This window comes from Athene cunicularia (assembly GCF_003259725.1).
Source record: "Athene cunicularia isolate RWA chromosome 3 unlocalized genomic scaffold, athCun1 chr3_part1, whole genome shotgun sequence".
NCBI classification, from domain to species: Eukaryota; Metazoa; Chordata; class Aves; order Strigiformes; family Strigidae; genus Athene; species Athene cunicularia.
This window is the reverse complement of record NW_020799097.1, coordinates 80,089,945-80,117,745: the sequence shown is the minus strand read 5'-3', so window position 1 is coordinate 80,117,745 and position 27,801 is coordinate 80,089,945. Positions and strand designations below refer to the sequence as shown.

Here is a 27,801-nt window from a genome sequence, read left to right as displayed (position 1 = left end):
TGATTAGTGGAAAGTTACTCCTGACAAGATACTAGATCATACAACAAGATGCACTGAGAAAGCAGACAGCAAATCTGTAGTCCAATGCTATTTACATGTTAAAAAGCTGGACACTATCCCACATTATCTCATGGCAATCAGAGAAACTGCCAATAGGGAAGAAGCAAGAACTAAATTACTGAAAACAGATGAGCTTTGTCCTGTTTGGAAAAAGCCTGTAGAGAAGCAAGGCTCTAAAAGAGAGACTCTAGACTATAAATGGGAAGTGAAGATGAGGAGTGTCATTTTTCTTAAATGATCTAAACCACATTTGGCATTAAGTCTCCAGTGACTTAGAAACAAACTGAAAAAACACATCAGGAGTTACTTTTAATTACTGTACAGTAAGCTAATATGTTAACTAACTACAGATACACCATCCTAGCTTAAAATTTTTTAAAAGTCTCTGGGTTAGAAATCATTCAAAAACTTTTCCTACCTCATCAATATACTCCAGCAAATCAAGTGCCTTCTTGAAGTCATACTCATTGGCCCTTCTGTTCTCATCACATATGTACATCTATGATAAAATAGATTAATGTAGAGAATTATTTTTAGCCTACAAACTAATGTAACTGATATCACGGACAACTCATTGTGGGAAGACCACCATGTATTTTCCACTTACATGACCTTCTCATGAAAATATGCCTTGATTCAACTGCAAGTATTTTTATAGTAAGGAATATACTTAAGGTTTTAGAGCAGCATTCCACCTACATGACAATGGTCTGTGGACAAATGATATTGGATATAAGGCTGCTAGGTTTCAAATTTAAATGCCATTTAAGGCTGTAACATTCCTGGTCTATTGTAGCCAGAGCTCAGCTCCACAAATAAGTTAAGCAGACATACTGCCTTTCAACTTTTAAAACCAGACAAGTTTGCTATCAATATTTCATTCCCCCAACAAAATTCTAAATTGGTACTTCAAAGAAAAATTAACATTAAGGCTCTTTTATTTACAGTTTCCAAGTTTCATTCTCGCATTGCAAGTAGTAAGTTTGAACATTGGTTTGACAATAGAGAGAATTCAGAAGGAAAACTGTCATGGTGTCAGTGCTTGCCAAGTTATAAGTGACAATTCCTACTCTTCCCTAATCCCACTGATAGCCTCATTTACAGATACAGGTAATGACCAGAACATGGTATTAGCGTTGCTCTAAGAAAATAAGGATAATGAAGCACACTATCAGCTTTTGATTTTCTACAGGATTACAGAAAAGGAATTGCCAAATTGACACCCAGACAGGACCTGATTTGTTTTACAATGTATTTTTGTTACTCACTGAATACTTTGTGTGCATCACTGAATGGTAAAAATATGCTCCCAACAAGGCAGAAATGGTATGGCTAATGGTTCCTGGCTGCCACCAGAAAAGGGGGTGGGAAAAGGAGTCAGCACTATTAGTGATCCCAGCACTGGAGCAGTTCATGTTTTTGTTTCAGTACGGGCTGGATTTTTGTTTTTTGAAAAAGAAAAAAAAGTAGAAAGCCTTCAGGCACCTCTTTGCTACAGGTGACCAAAAGTGTCTTCCTGCTTCTAGTCCACCCTTTTGTGGTTGCAGCATCATTCTCCACTAAAGTTGAATTTTGTTCCTTCTGCCTTCCAAGTTCTGCCCTACTGAGAACGTAACAGAAGGTAAAAATTGTCTCATACCCAAAAACTGGCTTAGACCAATTAAATCGACTTCAGGCACTGATTTACAGCACTCTAAAAGCACATACTCAATCAGAAGAATTCTGAATTAAACCCAGCATTCTGACATTTTGTGCTGGTGGAAACTAAGCAAAGATAAACCAACTCATATATCAGATCTTTAGGTGCTTAGCAAGTCATGTAAGGGATGAAGACAACTGTGATCTTCTCACTCATTTTATCACACAGAGGCAGAAAACATACTGGAACGTGCAACTGTGCAGTGAAGAAAATGAGATACTTACATCAATGAGCTGAGATGCAGACAACACTGGCATATCATTGAGGTTCAACTGTTTCTCTGCCAGTAATTGTTCAGGAAGCGTCTCCTGATGTAACAGAAAGCGTTCCTGCTCCGATATTTCTTGTAGTCATTTAAGGAAATGAATGTTTCACGTTATTAAACTGTAATAATAAATTCCAAATCACAGTATTATTTGGGTCTACAAGTGTTTGCTATGAGGCATTCTACTTGGACACTCGTCTATGCTCCTGAAGCACTGAAATACTTCCACTTCAGTATCGTCATCCTGGTGAACTAGTTCTTACTTTCCATTCAGCTTCCCAGTGTAATGCAGACCGATAAATTTTTTCTCAAAACCACAAAATGAATACATAGGATTGGAGAGAAGCTCTTGCACTATGCAGGAAGGTAAGGTGGTTGCAATGTTCAGGAGCCACCTTTTGGCTGAAGACCTGTGCCACAGACCTGCTTCATCTCATAAATTATTCTGGTTTTGATTGTTTTATTTTCCAGTATGATCTTCTTCAGGGTTAGAAACTCATTAGGCTGAAACAATAAAACTGGACTAATTTCAGCCACACTATGTGAACCTTGCCCTTCCTGCCCAGTTCCATTGCACGGTAGAAAGAGGAAAATAATTCTAAGGAGCATTTTATCTGTTTAAATGGATAAACAAAATGTGGCAGAAATAATTATTCTTTATCAATAGGAAAGTGGTACACACAGAATGTAAGTTTTAAAAGCTATGTCATGTATCATATAGGAACGTGTAGCAGACTAAAGTCCAGACCAAATTTTGAGAGTTCATTGGTCTATTGATACAAAGCTTTGATTTCCTCATTTTTCTACGGTTTTCCTATTTAAAGATGAGATTTTTCACATCAGCATAGTTCTTTTTTTTTTTTTTTCACAGCAGTGGGAAAAACAAATTTAAACTTTTAAGATTTCATGCCATGTTTTACAATTTAAAAGGCAGATAATATATTATTATTACAACCTAAAAATAATTTGTAAAGCCTACTTAGTTATCATAATTATCCCTGGGCTTTTTCAACCAACAAGATTTCTTTTAAGACTGGTACATAACATACATGGATAAATACACAGATAAATAGAAGCAAGCTTGAGTAGTAATATTTTTTTGGAGTAGTATTTCAAAGCTTCCCCCTGGTGGCCAGTATCAGCTTAACCATTAGCACAGAACAGCTTTTTCAGCACTTCTTGATCACTATTTGCAGGTACGTCATTACAGTACAACATAGTTATTGGATTTCTTTGTACAGCCTAAGAGGCCTTCAGAAGAACTCAGAATTGAGAGCTATTCAATAAACAGGTTTTAAGAAATAAAATCTTTTTTACCTTACAACTGAAATATAAAATGCAGCTTCATGAAAATGCATTCCGTGTGAATGGTTTACAAGTTTCAGCCATTTCAGAACTGCCTAGTGACTTCTCAAAATACTGTGAAGCTTGTTATTCATGTCAGTATTTTGCATATTATTAGAAAAGTGGAAAGGTACAATTTTCTCATGCTCATAGCCCTAATTCACAGGTGAAAGTGAATACTGTGGTTACAGCCTTATGCTGTCTTCCTCACCCTTCCTGCAATGAACAAAATCATCAGCCCGTTTATTCTTACCACATTAAGTTAGAGCCCTCAACCTAACACACTAACAATCTGCAAAATTAATATGATTCTAATTTGATAACTTCATTAGTCTATTGTTCACTTTGCTCTGTTTTCATTTCTTACCTTCTATTTTCTCTTGCAGTATGTCTTCTGAGAAGTCAGATGCCAGCGCAGCTAATTTGCTCAAGCCAAGAAGTGTTTTTTTCTTTGCAAAATACCGGGTCTCCATATTCGCCAAAGTTTGCAACGTTCTGTGAGCCTGAAGTTAGTAAAGATGTTAGAAATCAGTTTTGTAAATTAACATCAGGTTAACAGATAAGGATTTAGTCTGAACTGCAGTCCCACGGCTATGTATTGTTTGTAAAACTATAACCCTTTTTTTATAAAAAAGTCATACAACTTGCACATTAAACTCTGCATTACACTCTTCAGGAAGAGACACAGATCTCTACTCCAATTATATGCATTTAAAAAAAAAATTTTCTCAGTACTAATCAATAAAAACTATCTTATGATCAAAGGATAAATTGCAACTTCACATATTATATCTCTGGGATCCTACTCAAGGCTTCACAATAAAAGCCAGGCAAATATGCTTTGACAGAACAATTTCACATGCAGACTGATTTGTTAATTCAGGAATTTGAAAAAACAAATTTGTAAAACTGCTGCAGTAACCAAGCATATAGGGAAGAATGTATTTGTCTATCAGACAAAGGAACAGAAAGTTTCTGAGCACTTACTCAGAAATAAACTATACAGACTGAATGAGTTTTGTATTTTAGAATCCTTGCCCCCTCTTCACAGTGCTTTACTATAACAGAGAAAGCCTCAGTTGACACAAATGGAATATTACAATATTCTCAGGGTGGGGCTGGTTTGTTAGGGTTTTTTTAAGGGGCATACAGTATTATCAACCTGTAATTTCCAGTAGGATAAACGTTTCCATGCTCTGTGTGCTTAATAAATGTGCATATGGATTGAAAGAAACCATTTTTGTTTAGAAATACTTTTATCTGCTAAAATGAAATACATTCATAAGCGTAGCAGAAGGAAGAAAAGACTGACCAGCAGGAAATGGGGGAAGAATAAGTGTGCAGTCTACAAGACAACAAAGGATCAAATTAAAAAACATCACATTAATCTATCCACACGTTTGCTACTAAAGAAACCCCAAATTTTAAACTATTTATGTAAGCGACTAAAACAATATCTTTTTTACTTTTGTGACACCTCCAAATTCCTTTGCTTTAAATAGTTGGTCTTCAAATCTAAGTTTCAGTTTTTCCCTTGCTGGATAATCTGATAATGCTATTGATACTCACTGTAAACTCTCAATTCTATCAAAGTAGTGATCATGTAGCCAAACAAAACTTCCTTGATAAAAAAATATTAGTCACCAACAAGGGATGAAAAGCAGCCCTAATTTCCATTACAGGGTGCAGTGACTTATGATATACCAAGTGGTGCCTGGAGGAGGCTTCTAGTACTCCATTAAGAAATAATCTCTGTCATCTCTCCCCTAACTCATCTAGACATGACTCTTCATCATCAAAATATGGCTTATCTAGATAATTTTCCTACTTGAATGTATACTTGACCTGTTTAATGTGTGATATTTCAGTTTGGTTGTATTTAAGAACCCCTACCTTTTGCAAATCCTGACTGTTGATTTCATGTAACCAGCTCAGATGCTCATGAGCTTGCAAGAAACTGGCCAGCTGTCCATGCTGAGCAATAGGTTGAGATAACAGCTTCCCTCGCTTTCCTTTTTCTAGATACCAGCGAAACAGGAAATCTGAAAAATTCTGAAGATAACAGGAATATGAACACATTTTAAAAGTTACATTTAAATATTTTGTTTGTCTTCTAAATGCTTCATAAAATCCAATTGGTAAGAACCTACTTAGCAAAACAAGACACACAAAAATACAGTGTTGATGAGAAAACTTTATTAAAGAGTCCTGATAGAAACAGTGCTTAAAGAATTCACGAGCTACTCTGCAACACATGCTGGTACACACAGCATCCTTTAATGGAAGTGAAGGAAGTGACAAATGTAAATTCTTCATGTAACCCACAAATATGGAAACAGGTATCACATCAATTCTAGTCTTCTTTTCTTTACCTGTTCCTTTGGCCACCACAGAATTCTGTCCTTACTATTTCCTTTCACATTAAGTTTATTACCTCTGTCACTGTTTTTGAAACGTCCCCTCCTATCTCCAAGCGAACCTAAAACCTTACTTCTCTCAGTCATTGTTAAAATACAATGTCTTTTTAAAAAAGCTAATTTATCCTCAAAAACTTTAATGTGAAATTAGGATTTATGTTTGAGATTTAATGTAGTATTTTCAGAGTAATTTGAGAATAATGCTAAATTTTAATTGCATTAACAATTTAAAAAACAGGTTTGAAGAGATCATCAGTCTGATATTCTATCAATTAGACTTGATCTATTCCGTTCTACATTTGCCACAAGAACTTCTTTCATAAAGTGTTACATTTTTCCTTTAAAATAAAGCAAGTGAAGAGAAAAAAAATAGAGTTTATCCCCTTCTTTGGCAGGAAGTGTGAGTATTTAAGCCTCACTATTGAAAACCTTTAATATAATTTCTGCCCTTTACTGATACTTTTGCTTTTTCTTACTAAAAGAACCTTTCTTAGAAAACCTACATATTGCAGGATTTCTCTTTCCATAGCTGTTGTAGAAAGCTCAACAAGTTGATCTCACTAACTCTCAAATTTGAAACTTTTGTTCCAGTCCCCCCCTCCCTTCAAGTAGTCTCTACTGCCTTCTCCTTAAGCTTTCCAAATTTTCAGCACACACAGTTTTCACACCAGATTTTAACAGACATTGGAAAAAACTGTGCAACAAGGACTTAGCAGGACAATAAAAAAAGACCACAGCAACATCCCTACATCCCTACTCTCCTTAACTACCTTCTTATTTATACATTTACCAATTTAATAATCTCTCTTGGAAATTATCCTTATATTTGTATTATATTACTTCGAAACAACAGTACAGTGACTACAACACCTCGGTAAACAAGTCACAAAATGCTGAAAGATGTTAAGAGTGACATAATGTGTTTGAGGCACAAAAAAGGTCCCATGAAAAGCCCCTGCCCATACAGCTTAGCACCCATGTTTCTGCTGACTTGCTTTGCAGTCTCAGGGTAAAATGCTCCACTGAGATCTGCACAGTGAATGTTAACTTCAATTTTCCATATTACCACCATAAGTATATATGTAAATACATATGCATTAAAAAAAAACAGAAAAAAACCAAAAATAAATCGTAACTTTTGCAACATTTCAGGTGCAAAGTTATTATAAAACAGTATCTAAAGGAAATAGAAAAAAGAGTTACCTGATCTGCAAACTGACTCATGTAACGTTGTAATCTGGCCTGGTTGTCCGTCTGCTCACACATTTGCACCAGGATATCAAAGTCACAGTACTTCTCTGCTAAAGCGGCAGCCATCTGATACTGTCCCAGGGAAACTAAGTAACCAAGAAAAAGAAGTTTGATAAAACAAGCTGATCTTTGACTGTAAGAAGATGACCAAGGGCAGAGAGCAGAAAAACAAAAATAAGTTTCAGGTGTTCACGTCAGGGAGCTACCTGCACATTCCCAAGACAACTGCATACATACCCTGCACACATGCAAGTTCACGTACCTACCACCTCTTTCCCCTAGTACAAAAGAGAAGTTTAAAATACTGAATGGCCAGTATACATCCTACCTTCCCTCAAAGTTAGCATCATCTGCTATTTGTGCTGGGGCAGGGGAGATTCAACCCATGAGTCAGTATATGTAATAATAGGTAAACAAAATGAAAAAGCATTAGGCAAAGGCTTTTGAAAAAAACCAAAACAAGACAATGGGGTTTGTATTAAAAACTGTATTACTTTAAACTCTTTCTTTTAGGTTCAGTTAAATGTGTAAGAGTTAGCAGAATACTCAGTTTTGTTTACAAAGAAATATAAACTTTAGATTAAACATAACAATGTAAAATATATTCACAAGCTAACAGAGCCCATAAATGTCAGCAAAACTGAGAAATATAGTTTAAGGGACTTTTCTTAAGGATGTTTAAGAATGTTAGGAGGCAGTGATTATTAGATTGTTCTGCTTATATAATTCATTTTTAGCCTAAAAAAGTTAAAACTTTGTAAAGTTATTAAAATGTATTTACTCCAAATTATTTCCACTTAAAAAGGGGGCTTTGCTGTCAATTACTCATTAAGACTTCACCACCTCTGACATGTTATAACTACAGGTTTGATTATTAAATAACCAAGATTCAAAAAATTAACTTTTTCCTGATACATTTTTCAGGCATGTAAGTTTCTATCAACCTGCAACAATATAAATTTAGAAATCCATTTATGGGGTACTGTCAGACAAGCAGCACAAGATAAATTCCTGCCAGAAAAATATAACAAATTAGCAAAAGAAAAAAATTCAAGCAGCAACATATCCTATTAGAGAGAGGTATGGGCATGGATGCAGTCCTGATGCAATTCTGTGATCTGTTCTTATTCAAACACATAAGCCATTTATCAGATTTGCATCCCTTCCTCATCAAATGGAACATTTGATCCTTGCATTAAAGGAAAACAGACAGTACTTACGGAGGGGTGATAAGAGTTCCGATCTTTTCTGCACATATTCCATTTCCAGATTGCTGTATCGCTCTTGATCAGCGGGGCGGTCCACAGATTTCAGCTGAGAAACATAGCCATCTAGGAAACAATCCAGTAGTGCCACCAACTGTTCAGCCACAATACTACGGAGGTTACTGTCCACCTGGGGATACACCATCTTCAGAATGATTCCATGCTGATGTATTATTGTTGCACGAAGGCTGCTAGATGCTTGGGAGAACAACACAGTGAACATAAAATAATAACACTATCACCACAGGATTCTATGCTATATATGAAGTATAACATAAACATTACTATGAATAATTGAAAAAACAGAAAGAAAAAAGGTAATAAACATTTTAGTTTTGAAAAACAAAGCAATATTATTAAAAAAAAAAAGAACAACAACCAAACCAAACATCCTCCCATCTACCTTTACATATTAAATTTGGCCAAAACATAGTAAATAAAAAAACCAGAAACAAAACCATCTGAACTACCCAGCTCTACATTGTCAATTATCATTACAAGCTATTTTTCAGAAAAAAATCACTGGCATCTGTAAGAAAAGTAGAGAATACACACAAGGAAAAGGCAACTTCTGTTAACCTGATTTAAATACTTGGAGGTAGTCATCAAGACTTAACACACCAAATTAGCTTGCATGGATCCTGCTTTTCAAAAGGTTTTTATCTTGGGAGCACTAAACAAGTGTGTTTTATACGGAAGAGGCCACATGGAAGCTTAAGCACCAACTGGAAAGTGCTTGTTTCTGCAAACATTTGTTCTGAGTTTTTCATTATATTGAACCACCAAAACAAAACCTATTTAAGGGAGTGGAAAATTATCAGCTCTTTTCAAACAGTTATAGATCACATTTTATAATTAATTATAAAGTTATGCCATAAGTCTGCCAATAGAACTAGTGCATAAGAAATAAAAATTAGCTGTTTCCCAAACTTTGTTTTTGTAGTCAAATTTGCAATGCAAGTTTTAGATTTATCATCAATACTGGACAAAATAAGTGTGTGTTGATTCATTTCATTCCCCAAATGAAACTTTCAACTTCTCCTGTTCTTACTGACAATCTCATCACAGCTTTTAACAGTAAGTTTAAAATTCAGATTGAAATTCACATGCTCCAGAACTCATGAGAAGTACTTTTTGTTTAGGATAGGTAATTAATAAACTAGTAATAATAATTTCTCACCTGTCCATGGAATATATTCAGGTTCTCTTTCTGGGAGCTCTCCTGTTTTATATGAAGAAGCTCTAGATTGACGATACTGACAGGCAGCTTGTAACATGTCCTATTTAAAGGCAAAGACATAAGTATTTTAAAGTCTACCTGCATATACACAGACCATAAAGACATTATCTTTTATAATTCTGAAATATTCTTTCAATATCACTGTTTTTCTACACCTCTTTCTCAGTTGTAAAGAGCACATACTGACGGAGCAAGAAAACGTCAGTGCTCAAGCACAAGCTCTTCACTCTTTGCTACATACTCAGGCTTTCACAACAATGTTTCAACTTCTCAATTCTCTTTAGCTATGCCTCGGGGGGAAAAGGAATGTCCCTAATTCTGCTCAAGACCATCTTGTCCTTCCTAATATATCTGTGCATGTGAAAAGTGAGTTCATTTTTGCTCTCACATCAGTAACTCAGATGTGCTAGACTCAACTTGTTCAGTGCTCTTCAATATTTACCTTCCCCTCCCACAAACATTTTAGTTAATGCAGTTCTATACCTTAATGATATTGTTCACATTGACAACTATCTGGGCCCACTCAACTGACTCAATAGGCATATCTTTCAGGATTTGTTCTTCTTCTTCTAGTAAGCATTCAAAGATGGAATCTATCTGGGACACCTTAAAGATAGAAAGAAAAATTGCACTGAGCACAAATATATCCGTTACCAGCTGATATCAGAATGCTAAATTATGAATTGCATAGAAAAATAAACAAGTATTAGTAGAAAACATATAAATAGCCAAAAATACTAAAAGGTATCAACTACTGAAATGGATCATGAAATCACCAGCTTATATTTCATACAATATTTAGAATACAAGAATTGCCTTATTTCTGGACTTAAATCTGGAAGAAAAAAAAAAAATCTCTTTTTTGAAGGCAACTCCATGAACTTTCATTAAGCATATTCCTCCATATTCTTCTGAAACATTTCACAGTGGAATTTTTGTTAGATTCTATACTGGATAACATACCTGCTTTAAAATGAGAGACTATTTCCATTTCCTTTTATATTGATTTCTCCATTAGCAACTATTGTCCTCTACAGAAAAAAAACCTCCTGAGAATAAGTCTTTTGTGTATAGCTCTTCTCAAGAAGGAAGAAAGAAAGACTAGGTGCTTGAATGGAACGTGGTATAAACTGAGAAGTAGCTTAGATTCGCTAATATTAGAAGACAAAAAATTTCTAAGAGACTGAATTGATACAATTCCATCCAAGACAGCTAATCAAAGCAGCTCTCCTATCTGCAAAGCATCATACTCCTCAGTTCACCCCTTAAAAATGACCCCTTAAAAATTTAGCATATATTTTCTGATGTGCCAGAGAATTTCAGTTGTATTTTTCATTGCTCATCCATGTTGCTTAGTTGGAAAGAACAACTTTACTTCCACTGCATGAAATTTGTCAGAATTCATGTTTCAGCTGCAGATATAAAAAAGCATGTACACTAAAGTGAGGAAAATACTACCACACCATCCTTATTTAAAGGGAAATTGTGTGAAGTTTAATTGATTTTTAAAGGGAAAAGTCTCAAAGTATACATTAAAGCATTACAACTTTTACTATATGCAATACTATACAATGATTCAGAAATAACAGGTTTCTTACCTCTCGAAAGAACACATCTGCAGGGGTAAGACTTGTTGGAACATCACACTCCCTTTTGTTTAATGCGATTAGTATAGCAGCATTCACTAGATCAGGCAGCCTGGAGTGGTGATTCTTGAGAACAATAGCTGCTGCTAGTTTCTCTGCATGCTCACAGAGCAACAATCGAGTTGCCATCTGCACCCCTCTTACTGGAAAACTGCCCAGACGTTCAAATACACCGACCTTTTAATAAAAAAAACCAAACAACACCCCCCCAAGCGCACTTTAAACAGTGTTCTAGAAGAATTACTTGAAGACAAAATAATACTGTGTGTGCTGATACCAAAAAGAACAGTAAAATTTTACCTGTTGAAGAAACTCAATGAAGAAGGAATGTGCTTTTGTCTTATCCTCTAGCTGATGAAGAAGAATGAGAGATGTGTTGCTGAAACCAGCTGCTTCTAAAACGAGAGATATCTTAAATCAGCGCACTCGAGATCTTCATTTCTTGGTAACTCTTTTTTTTGCTTCTGAGGTAAACATATTTCTATAAATTTCTATGGTGTAACTGCACTGGTACCTTTTTTAATATATATGCACACACATTTATATATTACTTCATGCTATTTTTAATGTGGTTTTTGAACTCCATCATACCTGAAGTAAAGCTTTCAGGAGAAATCAAGTATTTTTAGATCACTACAATTATTCTGAAGCATTCACTTCATTACACTGCTAAAACAGCAGCTCACCAGCTTATTCAAGTTTTAGTAAGATTTGGATTCAAATTTTTATCTTTGTTGTGGACTAGCTATTGATAAATTTATTATGCCTTAGACCACAGCTACTACAAAATAAAGTATTAATGGGCATTTAGACATAATTGACTCTGTGCTGCCTGCACAACAACACTGCACAACATAAGTGGTTGCGCAGCATGGCCCTACTTTTCTCTTCCTCAAATGAGTTTGCATATGAAAAGCCAGCCAACCTTTCTGTCCAGACAATCAGGTCCTTAAAAGAGTCAGTAAGGATGATGGAAGTTTTCTTCATGAAGCACGTGACTGGGAAAAGCCAACATGAATTCACCAAGGGCACATCATGCTTGACAAACCTGATCACCCTCTGCAACAAAGCAACCTACTCGGTTGATGTGGGGTAAGCGGTGAACATTGTCTACTTGGATTTCTCCAAGGCTTTTGACACAGTTCTCCACAGCCTCCTCCTAAAGAAACTGATATATTAGGGTCTAGACAAGCGGTCTGTGAAGTGGGTCGGGATCTGGCTGACAGGCCACACCCAGAGGGTGGTGGGAAACAGCTCCTTTTCAAACTGGCAACCTGTCAGAAGTGGGGTCTCCCAGGGATTGATATTGGGCCCAATACTGTTTAACTTCTTCATAAGTGATCTGGATGATGGGATCAAGCGTACCCTGGTGAAGTTTGATGATCATACCAAACTGAGTGTGGAAGTGGACACTTTGGAAGGGAGAGCTATCTTGCAGGGAGACCTGGATAGGCTGGAAGAGTGGGCTAACAAGAACCTTATGAAGTTCAACAACGTAAGGCCTTGCACCTCGAAAAACATCATCCAGGAATGCAGCACAGGCTGGGATCTACCTGGCTGTGGAGCAGCACTGTGGAAAGGGATCTCTACCCTGGGGGTCCTGGTGGACAAGCAGCTCAATATGAGTGAACAGTGTGCTGCTGCGGCAAAGAAAGCCAAGGTGCTGGGTTGCACCAACAAGGGCATCACCAGCAGAGATAAGGAAGTCTTTATCCCACTTTATTCAGCACTTGTCAGGCCACACCTGGAATACTGTGCTCAGTTTTGAATCCCTCTATACAAAAAAAGATGTGGACAGGCTGGAGAGGGTTCAGAGAAGTGTCACTTTGATCAAGGGTCTGGGAAGCCTGCCAGATAAGGAAAGCCTGAGAGAACTGGGTTTGTTCAGCCTTGAGAAAAGAAGGCTTAGGGGAGACCTTACAGATGTTCCAGTATTTAAATGGTGGCTACAAAGAACATGGAGACTCACTTCTTACAAGGAGTCACATGGAAAAGAAGAAGGGTAATGGGTACACATTACTCCTGGGGAGATTCCAACTGGATGCAAGAGAAAAATTTTTCACAATGAGAACAATCAACCATTGGAATAATGTCCCCAGGGAAATGCTGGATTCCCCAACACTGGACACTGTTAAGATTCAGCTGGACAGGGTGATGGGCCATCTTGTCTAGACTGTGCTTCTGCCAGGAAAGGTTGGACCAGATAATCCTTGAGGTCCCTTCCAACCTGGTGTTCTATGATTCTAGGATTCAGGAGTATCCTCACAAGCATCTTACCTCAGCAGAGTTCTCCAGGGCACAAGTTATTTTCCTATTTCAGAATTTTTGTATATTCTGTGTGTTTTAAAACAAAAGACTACCAAGATACCAAAACTCAGAAGAACTACTGCTATAAGCAAAATTACCAAAACTATTTCCAAGAAGTTATCAGTTTTCCCTTCTTGCTTTAGCCAGGAATAAATGAAGATAAGCTGCTGAGTTAAAAATAAAGTTGACTCATAAAATACTAAGGATCTGATGACTGACAATTTCTAACTGGCTGCCATGCAGAAACAACTGCAGGAAGCATCATCCATCTGTAACTATTTACTACATGAACTTTCAAAATAAATCTCTGCTCAGTAACTGGCAACTGCAGCCTAGAGGTCCTGGGGACAGTTTCATATTAACTGTTCAGAAGAGGGGGGGAAGCATGAACAAAGAAGTTTCTTGCTGAAAACATGTCTACTTTAATCCTTTATACACAACAAATACTCCAAAATAAATGTCTCTAGTTCTCTTTTAGGCAGACAAATACCAATGCCCCAGGGGTACAAGCTCACTCTACCCAGGATCCAAGCCTACCACATCTATGCAGCCATGCTGACGAAGTGCTAAGCATGAGCAAATAAGCTCTTTCTCTTACATATCTATTTGTGGAAAATAATTTAGACCTATCCAAGGAATCATGGAAACACTAAAGTGACACCACCTGTTCCTTGCACAAAACACCTTTCTCAGAAATATCTTTTCATTGTGAAAAGTCAAGAGCTAACCACAGGAGACAAGTTTGTCTGGTAGTCTTGTAAGATGCATCTTCTAGCCTTTCTGGAAATATATCTAGTGGTGGTAGAGGGGAAGGGACACCTATGCCTTATTTGCAAAGCTTAAATTATAATTTTATCTAACGTAATATGAACAGTTTTTCATAAAAAAAAAACAAAGCAAACCAAAAAACCAACACAAACCAAAACCCCCAAAATACAACAACCAACAAACACATTATGTTTACCTTCAGGTACAGATTCAGCCCATCTTGGATCAGAGGCAGGGTAGTCATCCATTAAATCCACACTGATTTGGGTCACTGCCCTATCCAGTTCAGCATCAGAATCCAGATCTGTATTACTTGGAAAGAGCTCAACTACCATGCTTTGTGCATTGACTATATCTTTCCTGAAATAAAAGAAACACAAAGTATGTAAAATAAAAATGATAGGATTATAGGAACAAGAATCACTCAATAGGATTTTCTGATATGATTTTTGTGAAGTGCTTTAGATTATAAACATCAAGCATTGTTTGGGCTCTTACACTAATGATGGATAAAAGGCATTCCAATTCTTTTAAAGTAAGTAGACTGCACAATTTAGAAACAAAAAAGCAAAAGACAGGAAGTGTTTCAAGTCACTTTTTATTCCATTACCCCTATTATTATTCTTTAAGAGAAAAGATTCATCATACAAAGCTACGTCTGGATGTAGCTAAGTCACCAAATTTCTATTACCTGCTTTAAAATCCTCTCAAGAGTATATGTAATCACTCCCACAAATGGTAACGGAGCAAAAGTTCTCAGGAAAATGCTTCAGAAAACACATTATTTTTATATCCTATTGTTTCAAAGAATCCTATTCTATTCATGTCAATAAGTAAAAGAACAAGAAGCATCCAAACACTTAAACCTCCAAGGTATGAGGTTGTACTGAAGAACTCTATGTAAGAAGTATGCAACATTCACAAAAAAGCACTGATTTAATTTTGTGACTAAAAAAATTATAGTAGTCTGACTGAGAAGGGATACTGTGATTCCAATATATTATCTGATTTTGGAAATGTTTATGTTTTTCATGAAACTTTCAGTTTGAGTGTTTATATAACCAAAAACAGCAGTGTATCCAGAAATTGCATGAAGGTTTACTAAAGCAAACATTACTTTTAAAAACTGGAATATACTGAATCATCTATTAAACAAGAAAGTCCCATCTTTACTATTCCACAGGACATGTGTTTCTAAGGAATTTATATGGTACTTTATTACCTCCTTCAAACCATAAAGTCCCATCAGCCAGTACATCAAAAAGGGTCAACTAGATCTTTCCATAGAACATCCCATCCGCTATAAAGATCACCAGGTCTGTAAAGTTGACTGTGCTCACTGCACAGCTGGTGGACTTTACACTTCCACTGGGTGCACAGCCTTTCTTTAATTGCTCTGCATCAACTGCTTGGCCATTTGGACAGGCCATTGCTACATCTGTTCCAGGGAAGATTTTTCCATTCCTTTTACCATACTAATTATATGGAAAAAATCTGAATCAATACTATACACAACCTATCAATTTCTTCTAGTTTCATAAATATAACCCATATTTTAATCAAAATAACATTAAACTTTTCATACTATTTCACATTTTTCCTTACTACCTCCTGCTATCTTCTGAGCCTGTTTCCAACCCCCTTGTTCACATTCTCAGTGATAACAACTTCCACATTTGTTATCTGTCCTCTCTTAGTTACTCCAGTCACCTCAGGACTACAGTCATCTGTGATCTTCAGCAGCAGTTCTGTTTAATGACATGTCCATTTCTGAATGCATGTAGATTTTCCTTCTAAATTCTGTGCATGTTTACAGATCTTGTCTTGAGAACCTTTATTATATGTGCCTAATCCCCTTTATAATCTTCTACCTCACAAACAGCTCTATGTCAAAAGCACTCCTACTTCCTGTTATCTTAAATCTGTTCTTTCCAAGTTTTAAGACTCTTTAAGGAGATTGTCCTAAGAAGGTTTGTGGATTGTGTGTGGGTTTTTTAAAATAAATATATATTTAAAACAATCTCCTCTAAAGATAATTAATCTAAGTCTACAGCTCTGTTAATCTTCTTATCTCTCCTTTTCCTCCTTTGTTTACATCACTCATCTTGACATCAAACCTTTCAGAGGCATTGTAAACCTCCCAACAGTCAGGTTGCTTTAACCAGGAAAGTCTGACTAACAGTGTATTTCCTTCCACTCCCCCCATATCAGTCAATCTAAAAAAAGGTATCATCTTGCCACAGAATCTACCATGCTAGTTATTCTTCATGGCCACATAAAAAGTAAGTAAACATATTCCAAAGTATTACTGAAAATAGCTATGCAAATAAAAATAAGGAAAAAAAGAATGTTTTTTAACACCACCACTTACTAAAAGAGTAAAGAAGTCAAAATAATAAAGTCTAAAGTTACATTACTGCCAGTGAAACATCACATAATTTATGCAGAGTAAGCAAAACGTCATTGAGATTATACAAGTCTGCTCCTTTCTAGCATTTATAATTTCTTCACTATCTTAAAATTTATCTAACGCTTTCCTAATAAAGATATGCATGTGTCATTAAAATAGCTTTAATTGAAACCGCACAAGAGTATCTTTACCAAGACAATCTATTACTCAAATATCAGTGTCTTCAAGAGCAAACAAAGCCTCAAAAAAATCAAGTGAAATTTCTACCTGCAGTATTGTAGAAAAGCAGCTTTCAGTAATTTAGTCTTATCTTCTTGAGCTACAATTTCTAGCCTACTGGTTGTGTCAAACGCAGGACTCTGAAAATGCAAAGTAAAAACTTCAGCTGCAAGACAGATATCAATCTTCATTATGAAAAGAATTTTTCTAAGTAGCAACAACATAGATTTAAAACAAAAATCCTACCTGCAAGCAGCTGTGTTTATTAAGCCAAACATAAACCTATACATTACAATGAAAGTCACATGGTGGCTTGACCTCAAGCATTTTAGCAGAATGCATCCAAACCACATAGGAACTTATGTCAGCTTATTTCACCAATCAACCTTTTTATAGTAATTTAAAATGTTTTAACATTCAAAACCGACATCTTGGACAGAATTTAGAAGGTATGAGTACTGTCACCCATGAAAACAATGTAAGTGCAAACAAATCTAACTAGAATTAGTTCAGTAAGAAAAATATAGTTCCATCTGAGCAATCACCATAAAGGTCTTCCACTAAAGTACTAGTTAATAAAAGATGATTTAAAAGGTGATTTAATTGGGATAAGTAATGAAACACATTCTCTAACTTAATTGTAACAATCTTTCTATTCTTCCCTCCCACTACAGGGACATCTCCAGGGCACAACACATTTTAAAACATGTTTGATGTAAATAAGAGCTTAATAAATGCACACTGCAGAAAATAACGATTTTTAGAAGACTGTCTTAAAAATACATAACAGAGCAGAAACTCAGCTACTATACAGCCCTTCTCAGCTTAACCTCCAAGCTTTTCACAGCATGTTAAGAAAAAAGCGTCTATGTGCACAAACAACCATGAAAGACTGAAGAAACTGTCCTGATCAGAAAGTGAGAACAAAGTCTGCATCTCTGCAATAGTGTCATATCAGGCCTAGTGATATACAGTAATACATCTATATGAAAAAAATATAAATTTCATATAAGTCTCAACTTCAAAACAAAGAAATACAAAAAGTTATCCAAACTGGCAGATGTTGTAAAATTCCCTAGGTTTTCAAAACTGTCTTCATTAGAAGTGTTTGAGTCTCTATTTAAAAGCAAACCTTTAAAACTCAAACAAGCTAAGATGTGAAAATTCAAAACTGCCAGAAAAACATTTTACTTCTACCCTGTTTTCAACCAGTCAAGGAAATAATCATTACCTCACTTCTTGGTCCAGCAACAGAAGAGGACAAGGAATCTTCAAGGTCTTCAGGAAGCACAGAAATGTTTTCCCTGGACAAGATGGCAATAAGTCCACTTTTTTTGGTAAAGAAAATTGGGAGACCAGTACAGGAACCTGCTCCTAAAATGCTGTCTCCTAAGAGGAGGGGAGAGGGAAAAAAAATGAAAGCAAGCACATAAATGTACTTTAAGACAAAAATTTAACAGTTTCATAGACAAATTTTGTCATGAACCAAGCAACAGTAATTGACAACTGCACCTGACTTGAAGAAATTGTGCATACTATTTGCTACCCAAGATATAGATTTCCAGATACTGCAAGTTTGTTTTTGTTTTTGTTTTAAAATATCAAGATTCAGGTCATTAAAACAAAAATAATCAAGATTCAAGTCGTTCAAAAAAAAAATAATAATCAAGATTCAGGTCATTCAAAAAAAAAAATAAAAAAAAAAAATCAAGATTCAGGTCGTTCAAATTCTACCTAAAGACTGATGTGCACAACATACTTGAAGACACCTCTGAAGGTCAAGGATGGCATACTTAGAGATATCTGTCACAGGCACCTAGTATGAATTTTAGGCTGAGCCTCAAAGTCAGCTTCAAGAATAAAGAAAAAAAAAAATCCACAGTGAATGTTGGGAAAAGAAAAAAAAAAAAGGCAAAATCACATATAAACAAAAACCCCATCCTTTAATATGACAAGAGTGGGGATCTACTTCATTTTCATCTGAAAAACTGTTAAGCAAGCAATAACTGGATGTCACGTCACCGCTTCCTCCAAACACTCACAAGAAACTCTCAACTTGAGAGATTTAATAAAGAGAAAAAGGAACATAAATATGATTCTCCTCTCAGAAATCTCAGTACTGTAAATACATTCAATTAGAAAACATCAATGAAATGTAATTTTCACACACACACGCCCCCTCCCCGCACATTACCTTGTATGCCAAATATTATTTTCTCCTGTGGTAAAGAAATTCTTCCAGTTCCAGTGGAACAAGCAAACACTTCATCTTCCTTATACAGGTAAGCAGCATGGCTAAAGTAATCTGGGACTACCAGACAGCACAACACTTCTTCTTCTGACTGAAAGTGTTACATACAAACAATATCACATATATAATAAAAACCTCAAACACACACCTAACATTTTAAAGGCTGATCTGTGTTGCCTGAATTTATTTTTTTAACAAGAAGATATGGATGTAACTTATAACCTAAAAAACCAAAAAAATACTTTTAATTTCCCTAAAAGTTAAGGTCCTGGATTTTTTTTTTCTTCCATATCTATTAAATTCTTAATAATTTCACATGGAAAGATAAGTAAACAGATCAATTATTCTACAGTTCTCACACCCTCCTTCCATCTTCAGATTAAATTTTAATATGCCATTATTGACAGGAGAGGTAGAAGAGTGGAAGAAGTTTACCAAAGAAAACTAATGCCCAAGATCATGCTTCCAGAGGAGACAGCACAAATGAGGTACACCAAGTACAACTAATGTGTCCTCCCCTCCCCTCAAGCCAGCTGTCTAGCAAGGACCAAAATATATATCTCAGTTTTTCATCCTGCTACAAGAGTCTCAACAGATTCTGAGATCTGTTCCAAATGGATTGCATGAGTATACCATAAAATTACTCTGTAGAAACTTTCACAGACAGGACAAAAATTAAAACAAATCAGTAATAATCAGATGTTTAAACTTCTACTTGAGGCTTTTTAATCTTATACCTTAAAATGTAAAGCATAGATTTTATATACAATTACTATTAAACATTAGAAGATGCTATTACACATTTTCCTTAGAATGAATATGTACTTCCAAGAACCTTAAGACAGAAAACTGGATTTTCCTTGAGACAAAAAATCAGATAGCTGATTTATCTACAGGAATACTCAGAAACACTGTGCTTTAACTCAGTTTCAGAGCCTTTATTTGCATACCTGAAAAGACGGATTATACTGTGTGACCTCCACAACAACATCATCAGACATCTGGTAGCCTTTATCTTCTACAGTTATCAGAGTGTAGTAGACAAGACATGGATGATCTCCAGGATGCCATGCTGCAGCAAGTATCACCAGTCCATCACTATTCAACAACAGATAGCACACCGTTGAGAGATGATTATTACGTATTTTACTTGCTCAAACTCTACCACTCACAAAACCAGATATTTAAGTACACTCACAAATAAGTATTTTCCCATATTGTGGGGTTTTTTTTAGAAAGACAGACTATACTATTTGTTCTTTCAAGCTGTTTTATTAACAGTATTCATACCATAGTACAAAACTGACCCAAGGCAGCTGTGATTTTATGTGATTAAATGATATACAAGATATACTGAATTCTCTGCAATTACTTGCTGTCTATATAGTATCAAGACAAAACAAATACCCAAATGTGATAAAACTACACTAAAACACTGAAAGGAATTATTCTTAAGTAACGGATTTGTAATGCTAAAGAGGTAACGACAACATGAAGTATAGGGTAACCTAGTTATCTAATATGATGTGCTTATTTTATCAGCAGTGATACTCAAGTAAAATTAAACTGCAATTACATACATCAAGTTTTTGCAAGAAAACAGAACACATTTATCTCATTAATGTCTTACCAGATGCAAATGTATTTCCTTACCGATTCTGTTGCAAATCCATGTATTGTACATTCACTCCTCCTTTAATATCTTCATAGTTACTTTCAGAACCCTAAAAAACAATACATCTGACTTGTAACTATAAAATAGACTATTGATGAAACAAACACACAAACCCTTTCCAAGAGAGCTGGTTCTTACCCAAATTGCATCTGTAATATGTTCTTTCAGGATCCTGTTGATATCCCAGCTCAGAATATAACGTTCTGATGAATCATCAATCTCCCATTTGTTTAGGTTTGAACTTGTTAACATATAAAAGCTTGATCTCTCTTTATCCCAAAGAACGCTAGAAATCTGCATTTAAAAAAGAAAAAGCTGAAAAGGTTAAGCGCAGCCTTAATATTTGGATACAACAATCTATGCCACACTCAGTCAACAACAACAAAAAAAATCACCTCTTCGGTCAATCTATACAAGTTAACATTACAAGATAAGAATATTACAGTAATTTCCAAGAGAAGTCTTATTTTATAGATATAAGAACATCTACAGTAAGTATGTTTCTCATACATTGACAAAACTCAAGCCAATCACCAACCCTTGGCAACCCTAAATCAGAAAAGCAGAATTACAGGTAATGTTAATTTCTTCAAGTAGTAATGAGACTATTACTAGAAAGAGGCAAGACTTTGAAACACTGAGTATTCCCCAAGAAGTATTACCACTTTAAGTCTCCTTTTACTCAAATCTAAAGATCAAATCAGCATTCTCCTTTACAAAGCATACAGATTTATTTTGCTTCTGTATTTCAAATTTCAAAGAAATACAAGTAACAAATGAGTTGAGAATTGTCTTTTTTTTTTTTTTTTGTTATTATACAACCCTACACAGTCTTTCCTTTTTTCTTTCTTAAATACTGATGCTAGAAGTTATAGAAAGAAATTAAAGCAGATTACTATATGAATGTTTTTCAAGCTTACCACAGCATCATGTCCAGGAGACAATATACCCAGAAGAGAAGAAACCTTTCTACCAATTCCAGAAAACATGCCCTGACCCTGAGGCAGGGCATGCTGATGAATCTTGCCAGAACTATCCGGTATCAGTCGAACTAGCTGGCCTCTAGAAGATGATAAAACAAAGCTTCCTCCCTAACAAAAAGAGAAAAACAAATATAATAAAAATATAAAAATCACATTGCTGAAACAATTCTATTGTCACAAAATGCTTTATGTCAGCTCATACGGGTAAATACTAAACAAGAACAAGACACAAGGCATCCACAGTATTGGGAGCTAACACAGAAAATTAAAAAAAAAAGCAAGCAAACATAAAGACTGTTTAAATAGATTTTCCACGTTATTCTCTATGTTTGAATCAGTGTGGTGTACAGCTCACAGTATATTTTTAAAATTTTAAACCATATTTTTGAAAAATATTAAAAGAAAATATATTTGATCAATCTCTACAGGCACTACTACATGTAACATTTATATGTTGATTCATGAATTAACATACAATTTCCATGTGTACATTTAAAACAAAGTGTTTTTAAGCATACTAAATTTTTTTTTTTTAAATAGCATCCTATCCTACAGGACACTAATCTAAATGAACAAATCTTCCTTCTGTTATGTCAACACACACCAAAAAAACCCCACCATCATTTTCATCATAATACTATATGAAAATTTTTCTAAAGGTTAAATATGCCCAGTAACAGGATGACTAATTAAGTAGTTGTCATATACATAACACAGCTTTAGAACACTGATTAATAAAAGGGTTCTGCTCTGAAAAAAAAAAAAATCATATTGATAACAGTGTTTCAACTACAGATGTAATAAGACCTTGCTTTCCTCATCCTGATATCTGATACTTGGGCACAATTCGGCTCTAATAGGGTAGATACATATTAGTGTTTCTTAACATTTGTCATTAAGATCACTGTCTTCTGATTAGGTTTACAAATGTTTATGACATGCTGATGCTCTAATATTTATAATACAGGATATGAACAGCAGATGCTGAAAAGGTCATGAGATAAAGTGTAATTTAATTGATAAGTAGTTCTGAAGATAATACATACTGTAACACATATTGAATTTTGGACGTATTCATTTTGAGAGTTTTCCCCATTTAGGCACATCAAAAGCAGAAAATGGAATTTCTTAGAACAATTCATAATATACATGTTCACCGCTTTCATACAGTAGTCTCTCAAATTCAGTCAATAGTGAGCTGTACCACAAGACATTGAGTGCATGGTCTGCAGATTCAGATGAACTAGTTCTCTGCTTTTGTGACAGCAGCATTTCTACCACTGGAAGTAATCACAGTAGCAATACCGATACTCCTCATAGGCTGAGGTACCAACCAGTCCTGTTAACCTTGTGGTTGAATCCTGCATGCTTCACTAACTTTAACATTATTGTTTATAACTACCATTCATATCTGCTACTTAAGATCATCCCAATTATCAATAATCTCTGAAATTACTCCTCAGGATACTCTGCTTTGATACTTTGCTTTGCAACATTTATTGGAGATTTAGGACTGATAATGTGGAACATGCTTTTTAATTTTTAAATAAGGAATTAAAGCAGTATTTTAATATAAATCATACTGTACCGTACCTTTACTGATGTTAGGAAACTGCACAGAGAGCCTCCAAAGTCTGTAAAAGTCTCTGTATAGGAACCTTCATGTGCAAGATTGGGCCAGTAGCGCACAGAACCTTCACTGGTAGCAACCATTATTGCCAGAGACTTGAAGTGAGAAAATAACAGAACATGCAAGATAATAATAATAAGACTGCAGCTTTAACTAAAACATGTTATTTTACATATCTAGACTGTGGGTTACATACAAAAAAGTAGTAAATACATATGGGTGCACACTGACAAACCTAGAAATGAGTTGCAAAACGATTCTGTAGTGTAACTTAATATGTGCAGGGAATGTTATACTTGCTTATTTTGCTAAGAAAAATATTTTCTACTGGTTCTTATTCCTGATAATTCAGGGTCTGCTACTGAAATTCAAACAGAACTTACAGTTGCAATACAGAAAAGAGCCTGTAGAGAATTCCAGATGCCAAGAGTTATAAGATACTATGAAAGACTTAAAATGCAAACTGTAATTTAATAAAGAAACTGCTCTAGTGTCATTAAGAGAAATACTAAATCTTACTGTGGCTCTTCTCTTTATAAAGACATAAGCCCACAATGTGCCCACATTAGGTTTTCTGATTCAGGAAATCACTCAGATACCAAATTCAAAGCATGAAGCAAGAGACTTTGTTCAAATTGAGATTTAGACAGAACAGATCTGTAGCTGAGAGCTGTTATTGAGCTCCCTGGTGTTTTCTGATTTTTGATTATAGACAGATCTTCACAAAGGAAAGCAGTTGGCTAAAGAACATCATAACAAAGCATCACCACAGACTGCATTGTCCTTTGTGATTCCTGCTCATTATTTAACAATTTGCATTTTAGCAAAATATTTTCTATTGGTAATATTTATACTTCAATCTATTAAATCATAGTATCCATGCATAGCTCACATGCTGAAGAAAGATGAAATTAAAAAAAAAAAAATAATCTTGGTTTAGGTGTATTATTTCCTCTTAAACTTTTTTGGATATGACTAAGTCATAGAGGATTTAGAGTTTTATGAGCTAATCACAAGATATTAAGATTGCTTTTCATCATCTGGAAGTCTAACACAATAACACGTCAAAAGAAAAGATCCTATCACATATTCTCCTTCTTCCTTCCAAAGACAACTGCTTACCCAGTTTTATTAAAGCACCACATATAACAACTGAAAACTATACCCAAGCTGAAAATGAGAACTTCTTTTCTTCACGAATGATAGAACAGACACATTAACATACTTTCAGAAAACTTAACTGATCTTGAAACCTCACCCTCTAAGACAGTATGTTACGAAAATGCACTTAGGAAAATAATCAGTCAAGACAGATTAAATCATCTGTTCTCACAGTGCCAGCTTCCTTATAAAGACCAGCCAAGGCAGGGTGCTGGTGTTTGCTTCTCATTCAAGTGTACCCTGAATGAAATCTGCTGAACAACTTTTTCAGCCAGCATGCATTTAAATTGCACTTGCTTAGAGCGAACATTTGCCCTGCTGCTTATTACCGCAATACTTCTTAGTTTACTGTATTTTTGTTTGTTATGAAAACACACCAAGTAATCCTTAGGAAAACTACTATTTAATCTGATCCTTTAACATGTAAATGGTCATTTGAAAAGACTAGCAGGATTTTATTTCAAACATATTTATTGCAAACTTGCAGTCCTGACCTTTTGAATACATAGTACACCAGCAAATGCAGTTTTCAAATGAGAACTTGATAAAACAGCATATACTCAAAGTTACTCTAGAAGTATATTTAAACACTAAAATTTAGCAGTAGATCACCTGCAGAGAAGGTGCTTCACCTGAGGAACTGAGACAAGATATAGCTGCTAAACTAGAACTCCACTGGAAGTCACTGGGTGGCAGCTGCAGTTCCTTGCACAGAGATAACTGTAAGAAAGAGATGCCACAATAAATACGAGACCAAAAGAACTTATTCCTCTGCCTCAAAATCTTTAGACTTTTTGACCCTGTAAAAATTAATTTTCAACTAGCTCAGACACTGTATAAACAAACCAAAAGAATGTGACAAGACATTTTCAGCAAGGTTGTCACAACCAGCAAAGAGCTAAAAAACACCTACTTGTGTATTTTCAAATATCACTGTTTTTCTTGAGTTATTTCTGAGTGTTTCTCAACTCTACAATATTGAATTACTTCTTTCAGAGGTGCAATTACTTGACCATTCCTTAACAGATTATGCTAACAAGGCAGTAAAACAAAATTAAAACTAGAATTGCTTGAGAAAGCTCACTAGGTACTAACAGATTGGAGAGGGGAAACGCTCCTCCCTCCCCCCACAAAGGTGAACAATCAGAAGAATTTTAATCCCTTGAAGAAATCTCTGCAAGTACCAGAATGCGTATATCTGCCACTCCACTGTAAGTGCAGAATCTGTATAAGTAACTGACATTGCACTAATCGAAAAATATTGATTTTGTAACTGCAGGTTTCCTCTGACCACACTTGCTATTCATTGACATGATGCTGAAAGAAACACTGTCCAGAGGGCAGAAAAATTTCTTGACGTAAGAAACCTAGATGAAACATATGTTCAGCACAGACAAAACTTTTTTTTTTTGACAAGTTGAAAATCAGTCCCAGAATAATGTAAACCAGTCTGTAACATATCAACTAGTTTTTAACTATTAGAAGAAGCTTTATCAAGACTATCTAACATGTGACACACGTATTAAACTGCAAAGAATTAATCTTAGTGTTGGGGAGACAATTAAAAATGAAAAGAGGAATATAAAAACGTTAAGCTCCCTCAAAAGTTTGAGTTTCAGTTACTGTTGTTAGTGTGACTCCATACCAATCCTGCTGCTTTTGGGGGAACCAGACAAACTCCAATTTATAAAGAAAAAAACACAACCTCTGCAACTAGCATAATGTACAGAAATTTTTGCATCTTGATCTTTCAGTTACCTTAGCTACTGGAGACTGACCAATCTTCCAAATAATCAGCCTCTCTTTATGGACTAGCCAGGCCCATCCACTTTCATCCACTTGAACGCTCAGCTGGTCATTAGCTACATAAAAAGTAATTTTTTTTTAAACATTCAGATTTTTAAAACGCTGCAGAGCAACCTTAAAACTGATAAACTTTCATTCTCATATGAAAATAAGAAATATACTTTCTATTAAATTCCATGCTAGAATTTTGATGTATTTGATCAAGATACCAAATTACTACATATAATTTAAAAATCCATTTGACAAACACTCAACTTTTCTGAATGAAAAGCAAGACAATCCTAGAAGATATTTTCATCAATTTACACCAGATTATAATAGATTATTTAATTGCTTGGCAATTTTTAAGATGATTTTTAAGATACATATTTTTTGTTCCTCTTAAATCTACTATAGAAAGAAAACTTATCCACAGGAAAAAAAAATGCTTAGGAGACCAATTTCTTGAACTCATGGAAAGGTTTGTATCATTGGGGCTTTCAGAAGTGATAACAAATGTGGATTAAAAATATATTAAATAAAATTAGAGCATCCACTCTAGGATACAACAGAATCAAAACAAGTGAAAAAGCTGAGAAAGAACTAATTAGCAAAAGTTACTAAAAACAACTACTCTTTATAACCTTGGATTTTATGAGATATTGGTTAAGACAGCACCTGATGGATATTTACATGCATCCATACCCACATGGGCATTATTACAATTATAGTTATGTAGGTAACCACACTGGATTCAAACAAGGCACAAACATTTCCATTTCCACTGTAAAGTCAGCATTTAAATGGCATCAATGTGTTAACACTTCTCTCAGCTATCAATTTTCATAAGAAAAATAACAGATAAAATCAGTTCTTACCATCAGCCTTCTTTAGGGCTTCCATAACCTTAACAGGCAGAGAGGATCCAAAAGCCTTAACGTCATAGTTGACAGTCTCACTTGCTGAGGGATGCTGGATAACTCTGGTAGGAGTTGCCCTTAAACAAACCCAAAATGTTAGTCTTTTGTTGTTTCTTCATCAGTTTCAACAGACATTTAGTTATTATCTATTTAGAAACAGATGCGATGAAACGGGTTTATGTAAAATAAACATGCTCCCTCTGGGAGCACCATCTAAAGCAGTAATTTGGTGGCCTCCTTACAAGTTGTTAGTTGTCAAATTCCTTTATTTTTTCAAGAACTGACTTGAAATATGCATTCCTCCGCCAGCAAAAACATCACTGTTCAACTTCTCTGTACTCTGGTTATCTACAGAATAAGGCTAGCCACAATGCCAGGAGAACCTTAAGAGGTTCTCCCCTGATCCCATGGCCTGTTTCCATCTCCAGCTCTGACACTGCTGCTGGGCACGATGCACTGTGCAACACTGAACACCCGTGGCAGCTTGGATGAGCTAGCACTTCCA

The 27,801-nt window shown here is 35.3% G+C and overlaps 1 protein-coding gene across 1 annotated transcript in view; it reads right to left on the bottom strand.

The window, feature by feature from the left end:
- NUP133 (nucleoporin 133) overlaps positions 1–27,368 on the bottom strand; it is a 34,695-nt gene extending 7,327 nt beyond the window's left edge. Inside the window, exons 1-22 of the mRNA XM_026844042.1 lie at positions 27,255–27,368; positions 26,350–26,453; positions 25,204–25,311; positions 23,394–23,525; positions 21,738–21,908; positions 20,956–21,111; positions 20,796–20,866; positions 20,093–20,240; positions 19,086–19,233; positions 18,123–18,280; positions 16,940–17,031; positions 14,459–14,622; positions 11,488–11,582; positions 11,140–11,364; positions 10,025–10,147; positions 9,482–9,581; positions 8,257–8,499; positions 6,989–7,122; positions 5,262–5,420; positions 3,736–3,871; positions 1,984–2,102; positions 478–559 (exon numbers count right to left, since the gene is read on the bottom strand). Of these exons, the coding sequence (XP_026699843.1) occupies positions 478–559; positions 1,984–2,102; positions 3,736–3,871; positions 5,262–5,420; positions 6,989–7,122; positions 8,257–8,499; positions 9,482–9,581; positions 10,025–10,147; positions 11,140–11,364; positions 11,488–11,582; positions 14,459–14,622; positions 16,940–17,031; positions 18,123–18,280; positions 19,086–19,233; positions 20,093–20,240; positions 20,796–20,866; positions 20,956–21,111; positions 21,738–21,908; positions 23,394–23,525; positions 25,204–25,311; positions 26,350–26,453; positions 27,255–27,279 (2,893 nt within the window). The 5' untranslated portion in view covers positions 27,280–27,368. The remainder of the gene's footprint in view (positions 1–477; positions 560–1,983; positions 2,103–3,735; positions 3,872–5,261; positions 5,421–6,988; positions 7,123–8,256; positions 8,500–9,481; positions 9,582–10,024; positions 10,148–11,139; positions 11,365–11,487; positions 11,583–14,458; positions 14,623–16,939; positions 17,032–18,122; positions 18,281–19,085; positions 19,234–20,092; positions 20,241–20,795; positions 20,867–20,955; positions 21,112–21,737; positions 21,909–23,393; positions 23,526–25,203; positions 25,312–26,349; positions 26,454–27,254) is intronic.
- Positions 27,369–27,801: the final 433 nt, after the last annotated feature.